Source organism: Kogia breviceps, chromosome 2 (genome assembly GCF_026419965.1).
Source record: "Kogia breviceps isolate mKogBre1 chromosome 2, mKogBre1 haplotype 1, whole genome shotgun sequence".
Lineage (NCBI taxonomy): Eukaryota > Metazoa > Chordata > Mammalia > Artiodactyla > Physeteridae > Kogia > Kogia breviceps.
In genome coordinates this window covers 27,396,934-27,409,007 of record NC_081311.1, presented here as the reverse complement: position 1 = coordinate 27,409,007, position 12,074 = coordinate 27,396,934, and the positions used below count along the sequence as shown (strand labels likewise).

At 39.5% G+C, this 12,074-nt stretch overlaps 1 protein-coding gene across 9 annotated transcripts in view; it reads left to right on the top strand.

Annotated features, from left to right (window-relative positions):
- The window catches only part of BTRC (beta-transducin repeat containing E3 ubiquitin protein ligase), a 189,842-nt gene that overhangs the window by 150,755 nt on the left and 27,013 nt on the right, over positions 1 to 12,074 (top strand). For all 9 annotated transcript variants that reach the window (XM_059054098.2, XM_067024845.1, XM_059054101.2 and 6 more), the window contains one exon: positions 11,704 to 11,935. In XM_059054098.2, coding sequence (XP_058910081.1) covers positions 11,704 to 11,935 — 232 coding nt within the window. The remainder of the gene's footprint in view (positions 1 to 11,703; positions 11,936 to 12,074) is intronic.

Below are 12,074 nucleotides of genomic sequence, written 5' to 3'. Positions count from 1 at the left end.
CCCAGGGCTCAAACCCCTGTCCCCTGCATTGGCAGGCAGATTCCTAACCACTGCACCACCAGGGAAGCCTGATTACTATTACTTTGTAAGTCTTGAAATTCAGTAGTGTGAGTCCATCTTTGTTTTTGTTTTTCAAGATTGTTTCGGCTAAAGTTAGGTCTTTTGCACTTCTGTCTAAATCTTAGAATCATCTTGTCAGTTTGCTTGCTAGAATTTTGATTGATATTGTATTGACTTTATAGATCAACTGGAAAGAATGAACATCTTAACAATATTGAGTCTAACTTGTGAACATATATTTCTCCATTTATTTAAGTATTTTAAGTTTTCCCTCAGCAATGTTTTGTAGTTTTCAGGTGTTACACATATGTTGTTAAACTTATTACTAAGTATTACATTTTTGTAATGCTACTGTAAATTGTATAGGCAGTTTTTTAAAAAATACATATTTTTTAAAATGAAATGAAGAGACCTTCAAGATAGCGGAGGAGTAAGACGTAGAGATTACCTTCCTCCCCACAAATACATTAGGAATACATCTACATGTGGAACAACTCCTACAGAACACCTACTGAACCCTGGCAGAAGACCTCAGCCTTCCCAAAAGATATATATTTTTTCTTCCTTTTTCTCTTTTTGTGAGTGTGTATGTGTATGCTTCTTTGTGTGATTTTGTCTGTATAGCTTTGCTTTTACCATTTGTCCTAGGGTTCTGTCTGTCCGTTTTGTTTGTTTGTTTGTTTGGGTTTTTTTAGTACAGTTTTTAGTGTTGGTTATCACTGGTGGATTTGTTTTTTGGTTTGGTTGCTCTCTTCTTTCTTTTCTTATTACTTTTTATTTTTAATAATTATTTTTATTTTTTATTTTAGTAACTTTATTTTACTTTATTTTCTTTTTTTCCTTTCTTTCTTTTTTTCTCCCTTTTCTTCTGAGCCGTATGGCTGACAGGGTCATGGTGCTCCAGCCAGGTGTCAGGCCTGTGCCTCTGAGTTGGGAGAGCCAAGTTCAGGACATTGGTCTACCAGAGACCTCCTGGCTCCATGTAATATCAAACGGTGAAAGCTCTCCCAGAGATCTCCATCTCAACGCTAAGACCCAGCTCCGCTCAACAACCAGCAAGCTACAGTGCTGGACACCCTATGCCAAACAACTAGCACGACAGGAACACAACCCTATCCATTAGCAGAGAGGCTGCCTAAAATCATAATAAGGTCACAGGCACTCCAGAACACACCACCAGAGGCAGTCCTGCCCACCAGAAAGACAAGATCCAGCCTCATCCACCAGAACAGAGGCACTAGTCCCCTCCACCAGGAAGCCTACACAGCCCACTGAACCAACCTTAGCCACTGGGTGCAGACACCAAAACAACAGGAACTACAAACCTGCAGCCAGTGAAAAGGAGACCCCAGACACAGTAAGCTAAGCAAAAAGAGAAGACAGAGAAACACACAGCAGATGAAGGAGCAAGGTAAAAACCCACCAGACCTAACAAATGAAGAGGAAATAGGCAGTCTACCTGAAAAAGAATTCAGAGTAGTGATAGTAAAGATGATCCAAAATCTTGGAAATAGAATGGAGAAAATATAAGAAACGTTTAACAAGGACCTAGAACTAAAGAGCAAACAAACACTGATGAACAACACAATAAATGAAATTTAAAATTCTCTAGAAGGAATCAATAGCAGAATAACTGAGGCAGAAGAACGGATAAGTGACCTGGAAGATAAAATAGTGGAAATTACTACTGAAGAGCAGAATAAAGAAAAAAGAATGAAAAGAACTGAGGACAGTCTCAGAGACCTCTGTGACAACATTAAATGCACCAACATTCGAATTATAGGGGTCCCAGAAGAAGAAGAGAAAAAGAAAGGGAATAAGAATATATTTGAAGAGATTATAGTTGAAAACTTCCCTAATATGGGAAAGGAAATAATCAAGTCCAGGAAGCACAGAGAGTCCCATACAGGATAAATCCAAGGAGACACATGCCAAGACACATATTAATTAAACTATCAAAAATTAAATACAAAGAAAAAATATTAAAAGCAGCAAGGGAAAAACAACAAATAACATACAAGGGAATCCCCATAAGGTTAACAGATGATCTTTCAGCAGAAACTCTGCAAGCCAGAAAGGAGTAGCAGGACATATTTAAAGTGATGAAAGGGAAAAACCTACAACCAAGATTACTCTACCCAGCAAGGCTCTTATTCAGATTCGACAGAGAAATTAAAACCTTTACAGACAAGCAAAAGCTAAGAGAATTCAGCACCACCAAACCAGCTTTACAACAAATGCTAAAGGAACTTCTCTAGGCAGGAAACACAAGAGAAGAAAAAGAGCTACAATAACAAATGCAAAACAATTAAGGAAAATGGTAATAGGAACATACACATACATAACTACCTTAAATGTAAATGGATTAAATGCTCCAACCAAAAGACATAGACTGGCTGAATGGATACAAAAACAAGACCCATGTATATGCTGTCTACAAGACACCCACTTCAGACCTAGGGACACATACAGACTGAAAGTGAGGGGATGGAAAAAGATATTCCATGCAAATGGAAATCAAAAGAAAGATGGAATAACAATTCTCATATCAGATAAAATAGACTTTAAAATAAAGACTATTACAGGAGGGCTTCCCTGGTGGCGCAGTGGTTGAGAATCTGCCTGCCGATGCAGGGGACACGAGTTCGTGCCCCGGTTGGGGAAGATCCCACATGCTGCGGAGCAGCTGGGCCTGTGAGCCATGGCCGCTGAGCCTGTGCATCCGGAGCCTGTGCTCCGCAACGGGAGAGGCCACAACAGTGTACCACAAAAAAAAAAAAAAAAAAAAAGACTGTTACAGGAGACAAAGGACACTACATAATGATCAAGGGATCAATCCAAGAAAAAGATATAACAATTGTAAGTATTTATGCACCCAGCATAGGAGCACCTCAATACATAAGGCAAATGCTAACAGCCATAAAAGGGGAAATCGACAGTAACACAGTCATAATAGGGGACATTAACACCCCACTTTCATTAATGGACAGGTCATCCAAAATGAAAATAAATAAGGAAACACAAGCTTTAAATGATACATTAAATAAGATGGACTTAATTAATATTTATAGGACATTCCATCCAAAAACAACAGATTACACTTTCTTCTCAAGTGCTCATGGAACATTCTCCAGGATAGATCAAATCTTGGGTCACAAATCTAGCCTTGGTAAATTTAAGAAAATTGAAATCGTATCAAGTATCTTTTCCGACCTCAGTGCTATGAGACTAGATATCAATTACAGGAAAAAATCTGTAAAAGATACAAACACATGGAGCCTAAACAATACACTACTAAATAATCAAGAGATCACTGAAGAAGTCAAAGAGGAAATAAAAAATTCCTAGAAACAAATGACAATGAAAACACAACGACCCAAAACCTATGGGATGCAGCAAAAGCAGTTCTAAGAGGGAAGTTTATAGCAATACAATCCTACCTCAAGAAACAAGAAACATCTCAAATAAACAACCTAACCTTACCCCTAAAGCAATTAGAGAAAGAAGAACAAAAAAAACCCCAAGTTAGCAGAAGGAAAGAAATCATAAAGATCAGATCAGAAATAAATGAAAAAGAAATGAAGGAAACAATAGCAAATGTCAATAAAACTAAAAGCTGGTTCTTTGAGAAGATAAACGGAATTGATAAACCATTAGCCAGACTCATCAAGAAAAAAAAGGGAGAAGTGCTTCCCTGGTGGCGCAGTGGTTGAGAATCCGCCTGCCGATGCAGGGGATACGGGTTCGTGCCCCGGTCCGGGAAGATCCCACATGCCGCGGAGCAGCTGGGCCCGTGAGCCATGGCCGCTGAGCCTGTGCGTCCGGAGCCTGTGCTCCGCAACGGGAGAGACCACAACAGTGAGAGGCCCGTGTACCACCAAAAAACAAAAAAAAAAAGGGAGAAAACTCAAATCAATAGAATTAGAAAGGAAAATGGAGAAGTAACAACTGACACTGCAGAAATACAAAGGATCATGAGAGATTACTACAAGCAACTATATGCCAATAAAATGTACAACCTGGAAGAAATGGACAAATTCTTAGAAAAGCACAACCTTCCAAGACTGAACCAGGAAGAAATAGAAAATATAAACAGACCAATCACAAGCACTGAAATTGAGACTGATTAAAAATCTTCCAACAAACAAAAGCCCAGGACCAGATGGCTTCACAGGCAAATTCTATCAAACATTTGGAGAAGAGGTAACACCTATCCTTCTCAAACTCTTCCAGAATATAGTAGAGGGAGGAACACTCCCAAACTCATTCTACGAGGCCACCATCACGCTGTTACCAAAAGCAGACAAACATGTCACAAAGAAAGAAAACTACAGGCCAATATCACTGACGAACATAGGTGCAAAAATCCTTGACAAAATACTAGCAAAGAGAATCCAACAGCACATTAAAAGGATCATACACCATGATCAAGTGGGGTTTATCTCAGGAATGCAAGGATTCTTCAGTATACACATATCAATCAGTGTGATAAACCATATTAACAAATTGAAGGAGAAAAACCATATGATCATCTCAATAGATGCAGAAAAAGCTTTTGAGAAAATTCAACACCCATTTATGATAAAAAAACAAACTCTCCAGAAAGTGGGCATAGAGAGAACTTACCTCAACATAATAAAGGCCATGTATGACAAACCCACAGACAACATCATTCTCAATGGTGAAAAACTGAAACCATTTCTTGTAAGATCAGGAACAAGATGAGGTTGTCCACTCTCACCACTGTTATTCAACATAGTTTTAGAAGTTTTAGCCACAGCAATCAGAGAAGGAAAAGAAATAAAAGGAATCCAAATCGCAAGAGAAGTAAAGCTGTCTCTGTGTGTAGATGACATGTTACCATACATAGAGAATCCTAAAGATGCTACCAGAAAACTACTAGAGCTAATCAATGAATTTGGTAAAGTAGCAGGATACAAAATTAACACACAGAAATTTCTTGCATTCCTATACACTAATGATGAAAAATCTGAAAGAGAAATTAAGGAAACAATCCCATTCACCATTGCAACAAAAAGAATAAAATACCTAGGAATAAACCTACCTCAGGAGACAAAAGACCTGTACGCAGAAAGCAATAAGACACTGATGAAAGAAATTAAAGATGATACAAACAGATGGAGAGATATACCATGTTCTTGGATTGGAAGAATCAACACTGTGAAAATGACTGTACTACCCAAAGCAATCTACAGATTCAGTGCAATCTGTATCAAACTACCAATGGCATTTTTCACAGAACTAGAACAAAAAAAAAATCTCACAATTTTTATGGAAACACAAAAGACTCCGAATAGCCAAAGCAATCTTGAGAACGAAAAATGGAGCTGGAGGAATCAGGCTCCCTGACTTCAGACTATACTACAAGACTACAGTAATCAAGACAGTATGGTACTAGCACAAAAACAGAAATATAGATCAATGGAACAGGATAGAAAGCCCAGAGATAAACCCACACACATATGGTCACCTTATCTTTGATAAAGGAGGGAAGGATATACAGTGGAGAAAAGACAGCCTCTTCAATAAGTGGTGCTAGGAAAACTGGACAGCTACATGTAAAAGTATGAAATTAGAACACTCCCTAACACCACACACAAAAATAAACTCAAAATGGGTTAAAGACCTAAATGTAAGGCCAGACACTATCAAACTCTTAGAGGAAAACAGAACACTATGATATAAATCACAGCAAGATCCTTTTTGACCCATCTCCTAGAGAAATGGAAATAAAAACAAAAATAGGGCTTCCCTGGTGGCGCAGTGGTTGAGAATCCGCCTGCCAATGCAGGGGATGAGGGTTCATGCCCCGGTCCGGGAGGATCCCACGTGCCGCAGAGTGGCTGGGCCCGTGAGCCATGGCCGCTGAGCCTGCGCGTCCGGAGCCTGTGCTCCGCAGCGGGAGAGGCCACAACAGTGAGAGGCCTGCGTACCGCAAAAAAAAAAAATAAATAAATATAAATAAAAATAAACAAATGGGACCTAATGAAACTTAAAAGCTTTTGCACAGCAAAGGATACCATAAACAAGACCAAAAGACAACCCTCAGAATGGGAGAAAATATTTGCAAATGAAGCAACTGACAAAGGATTGCTATCCAAAATTTACAAGCAGCTCATGCAGCTCAATATCAAAAAAACAAACAACCCAATCCAAAACTGGGCAGAAGACCTAAACAGACATTTCTCCAAAGAAGATATACAGATTGCCAACAAACACATGAAAGAATGCTCAACATCACTAATCATTAGAGAAATGCAAATCAAAACCACAATGAGGTATCACCTCACACCAGTCAGAATGGCCATCATCAAAAAGTCTACAAACAATAAATGCTGGAGAGCATGTGGAGAAAAGGGAACACTCTTGCACTGCTGGTGGGAATGTAATTTGATACAGCCACTATGGAGAACAGTATGGAGGTTCCTTAAAAATAGAACTGCCATATGACCCAGCAATCCCAGTACTGGGCATATACCCTGAGAAAACCGTAACTCAAAAAGAGTCATGTTCCACAATGTTCATTGCAGGTCTATTTACAGTAGCCAGGACATGGAAGCAACCTAAGTGTCCTTCAACAGGTGAATGGATAAAGATATGGCACATATATACAATGGACTATAACTCAGCCATAAAAAGAAACGAAATTGAGTTATTTGTAGTGAGGTGGGTGGACCTAGAGTTTGTCATACAGAGTGAAATAAGTCAGAAAGAGAAAAATACCGTATGCTAACACATATATATGGAATCTTAAAAAAAGGGGGCGGGCTCTGAAGAACCTAGAAGCAGGACAGGAATAAAGACGCAGACGTAGAGAATGGACTTGGGGACACGGGAAGGGGGAAGGGTAAGCTGGGACGAAGTGAGAGAGTGGCATGGACTTACATATACTACCAAATGTAAAATAGATAGCTAGTGGGAAGCAGCCGCATAGCACAGGGAGATCAGCTCAGTTCTTTGTGACCACCTAGAGGGGTGGGATAGGGAGAGTGGGAGGGAGTCGCAAGAGGGAGAAGATATGGGGATATATGTATATGTATAGCTGATTCACTTTGTTATAAAGCAGAAACTAACACACCACTCACTGTAAAGTAATTATACTCCAATAAAGATGTTAAAAAAAAAGTGAAATGAGTATAGTGGTTACCCGTAGGGGTGCTAGTGACTTGAAAAAGGGAACACAAGGCAGGGCTTGTGAGGCTTGTGATAATCTGTTTCTTCACCTGGGTGCTAGTTACATAGTATGTTTACCTTATGGAAATTCATCAAGCTGTACACGTAAGATTATGTACTTTTATGTATATTATACTTCAATGAAAATTAAAATAGAAAAAATATATTACATAATGAGAAAGAAGGATATATTTTCAAAAAGAGAGAGGAGGCCTAGCTCCAGCAGTGTCATAAATTCATTGACTGTTGATTTACTGAGCACTTTACTGTATGCCAGGTGGTGAGCTAATTAAACATGGCATTTCTTAGATTATTTTATTTGATCTTCGCAAAAACCCAATGTAATAGATTCTATAATAGCCCCATTTTACAGACAAGGGGAACAGAGACTCAAAAAAAATCAGTTATTTATTCCATGTCACACAGCTGCTAAATTGAGGAGTTAAAATTTAAAACCAGGGCTTTCTACTGTAGGGCCAACACTCTTAAAACAATGCAGTATGGTATAGTGATTCAGAGTACTCATTTAAAGTGATGATGGATCTGAGGTGTATGTCTTTCTACCTACAAGGAAATACTCTGTTTTGAGGGGTCATGACTAGAATGTAGTACCAGCAGACAGTTGGCAAACACATGAACTCTCAGGTTATACTTCATTTCTAATAGCCAGTGTTTTAGGTCCCATTTATGATTGGATCATTGAAAGTATGACAAAGTCTTGACTGAACTTTAGCTCCTGCGGTGGGATAATCAATATGTGAAATCCTTAGGCATTTTTGTCTGTTAATGGTCTGAGAGCCGCTGATCCCATTTTTATAGAAACATCTGGTTCATTTAAAGTATAAACAGAATAATTTCATTACTTTGCTGATTATTGTTTTCTCTTACTGGCGTTTCTGGTCTTTAGCTAGAATACAATACTCTGGTGGCATCCAACTCCAGTCCGTTTCCACCTTTTAAAAGATAAAAGACAAATATATAGAAGATGATGGAGTGAGAGGTTTTGGATGTTGGGATCAGAAGTGGCGTTTGGTCAAGCTTGTAAACCCACCTATTTATTAGCTCTCAAAATCCTACTCCATATTTCACAAGTTTTCATTTTCTGAGATACAAACAAATAACCTACATAAAACAGCCCAGAAGTCCCCCAAGGCCCATGTCCAACAAGGTTCTTATTAATCATTTTTGGTCTTATAGACAACCATGGCATTTATGCTAAAAAAAACATCCAACTCTGTGTACACCAAGGTTTGCTGTTTATGGTGTCTGCTTCTTCTATGTAAATAGAATGGCTTGGTACTTCCCTGGTGGTGCAGTGGTTAAGAATCTGCCTGCCAGTGCTCCAATGCAGGGGACAGTGGTTTAATCCCTGGTCTGGGAAGATCCCACATGCCGCGGAGCAAGTAAGCCTGTGCACCGCAACTACTGAGCCTGGGCTCTAGAGCCCGCAAGCCACAGCTACTGAGCCTGCATGCCACAACTACTGAAGCCCTTGCACCTAGAGCCTGTGTTCCACAACAAGAGAAGCCACCACAATGAGAAGCCAGTGCACCACAACAAAGAGTAGCCCCTGCTCGCTGCAACAAGGGAAAAGCCCATGCTCAACAGTGAAGACCCAACGCAGCCAAAAATAAATAAAATTTTTTTAAAAAAATTTTTTTAGAAAAAGGAGAATGGCTAATGCCATTCTTGGAAATATACTTTCAGCTGTGTATCTGGAATCATTTGTAAAGAGGCCTACAGGTAGGAGGAGTTAACCCTTAGAAATTAAGGCAAGTCTGTGCCTTTAATAGCAGAAGTTGATTATCCAAATTTGATACAGTTTTATGGCACATTCAATATGTCTAGGCAGGTATGAACTCCACAGTAGCGTGGGTCTCCTTGCCACACTGGGTTTGCCTCAGTCAAATATGCCAAAGATCCATCAAGTTACTTTGAAAAGTACAATGCAGGGGACGCGGGTTCAATCCCTGGTTGGGGAGCTAAGATCCCACATGCCACAGGGCAACTAAGCTCACACGCTGCAACTACTGATCCCGCGTGCCACAACTAGAGAGAAACCCACGCGCCACAACTAGAGAGAAGCCTGCACGCCGCAACGAAAGGTCCTGCGTGCCGCAACTAAGACCTGATACAGCCAAAAAAAAAAAACCAGTACAAGTACCTAGTTGTACCTACCACGTTGTGGTTATCCTCTAAAGAAAATCAACTTTTAGAGTAGCAAAAATTTCAGTTAATTTCTGAATCTTACCCTAGTGTTCCCCAGCTTCAGACTTGAGTATGGTCCTTGTCTCCTTTTTTACCCTCATACTCCATATTCAGCCTATCAGCTAATTCAGTTGGCTTTGCCTTCAAAGTGTATGTTGAATCCCAATTATTTCTCACCACGTCTGTAGCTACCTTGCTAGTCCAAAAGATTGTTGTCTCTTCCATGGACTACTGTGAAGTAATCTGTTAATTAGTCTCCTAATTTCCATTCATGTCCCCTGCAGCCTATTCTCCACATAGCAGTGATCCTTTATAAGGTCTCAGATTGTCATGCTCAGGCTATGTGCTTCTCCATGTGACCTCTCTCTGCATAGCTTCTCATCCTCCAGACTTCCCTCTCCAGCAGGGTACTCTGAATTTCTTACATGGTGGCTCAAGGTTCTAAGATGGAGTAAGCAGAAGTTGCCTGGACTCAGAAGTCCCAGTATGTCACTTTCTCCACATTCTGTTAGTCAAAGGCCAGATTCAAAGACTAGGACAAACTACTTCTTGATGGGAGGAACAGAATTCATGTTCAGGGAGGGATGGAATTGTTTGGGGCCATCTTTGGAGTTAGCTACTACCACCCAAATGACCTGGATCATCTGGCTTGGACTACTTCTTCAACTGTATTTCTTCTTGCTTTGCTCACTTGGTTCTAGCCACCCTGGGCCCTCCTGTTGTTCCTTGAACATGCCATTTAGACTACCACCCAGGACCTTTGCTCTCAAAATGCCCATTTCCTAGACCATTTTTCCCCCGTGTAACAAAATGTCTAGTTCCCTCATTTCCTTCATGTGTCAGTTCGAATGTCATATCTTTAGGGAAACTATCTCTGACCCTTAGACTTAAATAATTGTTAGGTTGTTTATTAATTGCTACATAACAAACTACTACAAACTTAGCAAGTTAAAATAACACCCATTCATTAGCTCACTGTTGTCTAGGTCAGAAGTCTGATATAGCATGACTGGGTCCTCTGCTCAAAGTATCACAAGGCTGAAATCAAGGTGTCGGCTGGGCTGAGTTCTCATCTGGGGAAAAATCTTCTTCTCAGCTCGTTGTTGTTGTTGGCAAATTCAGCTCCTTGCCTTTGTAGGATTAAGGTCCCCATTTCCTTACTGGCTGTCTGCTGGGAGCTACTCTCAGCTCCTAAGGATGACCGAATTCCTAGTCAGGTGATCCCCTTCTCTTCTGCAACCAATTGGAGAAAACTCTCTGCTTTTAAAGGGCTCATGTCATTAGGTCACACCCACTGGAGTAATCTCCGTATCTTAAGGTCCTGATTTGGGACCTTAATTAAGTCATGGCAGTACCTACATGTTTGTTTGAATAACTGAGGGAGATGCTTGGACACCAGGGGTCAAGAATTTCTTGGGGGACCGTCTTAGATTTTTGCCCATCACAATAGCATATATTAATTTTTCTATCCCTTTATCCTGCTTTATTTTTCTTCAAAATACTATCTACATTATATTTTCTGTTTGTATGGTAATGTTTTTAGCTTGCTGTACCTACTACAATGTAAGTTACTGATGGTAGAGACTGTATTATTTTTGTTCAATGCTGTATTCCTAGCACCTAGGACAGTGTTTGGCACATTTTAGATGCTCAATTAATATTTATTGAATGAATCAATTAATATAGAAGACTTTGTGGCATATAATTTTGATGACAGTAGAGACATGATTTTGGGGTGGTTGGGGGGAGGAAAAGGGTATATTGAACATTGATGTTATTTAAGCTTTATCTCCAAAGGTACCAGGGTCTCAAATTATTCATTGGCTTTTCTTTGCATGGAGGATTTCTTACTTGACTATTAAAAAAATAAGTTGTGACTAAGTAATTGTATAAATGCCCAGTAACTGGTATATACAAGAAAAAGCAAATTAGCTTTTTTGCTTGCTAGTAATAACATGCTTTCATCAGTTTTCATCTATATATCTCCAAATAATGCTTTCCTACGAGCTTTTGGAAATGGATACCTTGTCATCCAGCAGTATTCCTGATTTACCAACTTGCTGTAGTATTTCTGTGGCTTTTTCCATATAACTGCTGTTTGCAAACATCCAATTACTAATAGAGTAACAGAGTGAGCTCCATCATTTAGACATACATAACATAGCATGCCAGACTGGAAAATTATATAATTTCCCTTATTTTCAATACTTACATGTTTCTTTCAATCCACCTCTTCTACAGACAAAACTTGCCAATGGCACTTCCAGTATGATTGTGCCCAAGCAACGGAAACTCTCGGCAAGCTATGAGAAGGAAAAGGAACTGTGTGTCAAATATTTTGAGCAGTGGTCAGAGTCCGATCAAGTGGAATTTGTGGAACATCTTATATCCCAAATGTGTCATTACCAACATGGGCACATAAACTCATATCTTAAACCTATGTTGCAGAGGGATTTCATAACTGCTCTGCCAGGTATGTCTACAGATGTTTGTAAGCCATTAATTTGCCTGGAAGATATGTTACAATGGTAATCATACTAAATCTACAGCTCTATATCTCTCTATTTTAAAAAATCTTTGTTGGCTTGATTTTTACATACTGAGCATTTTAA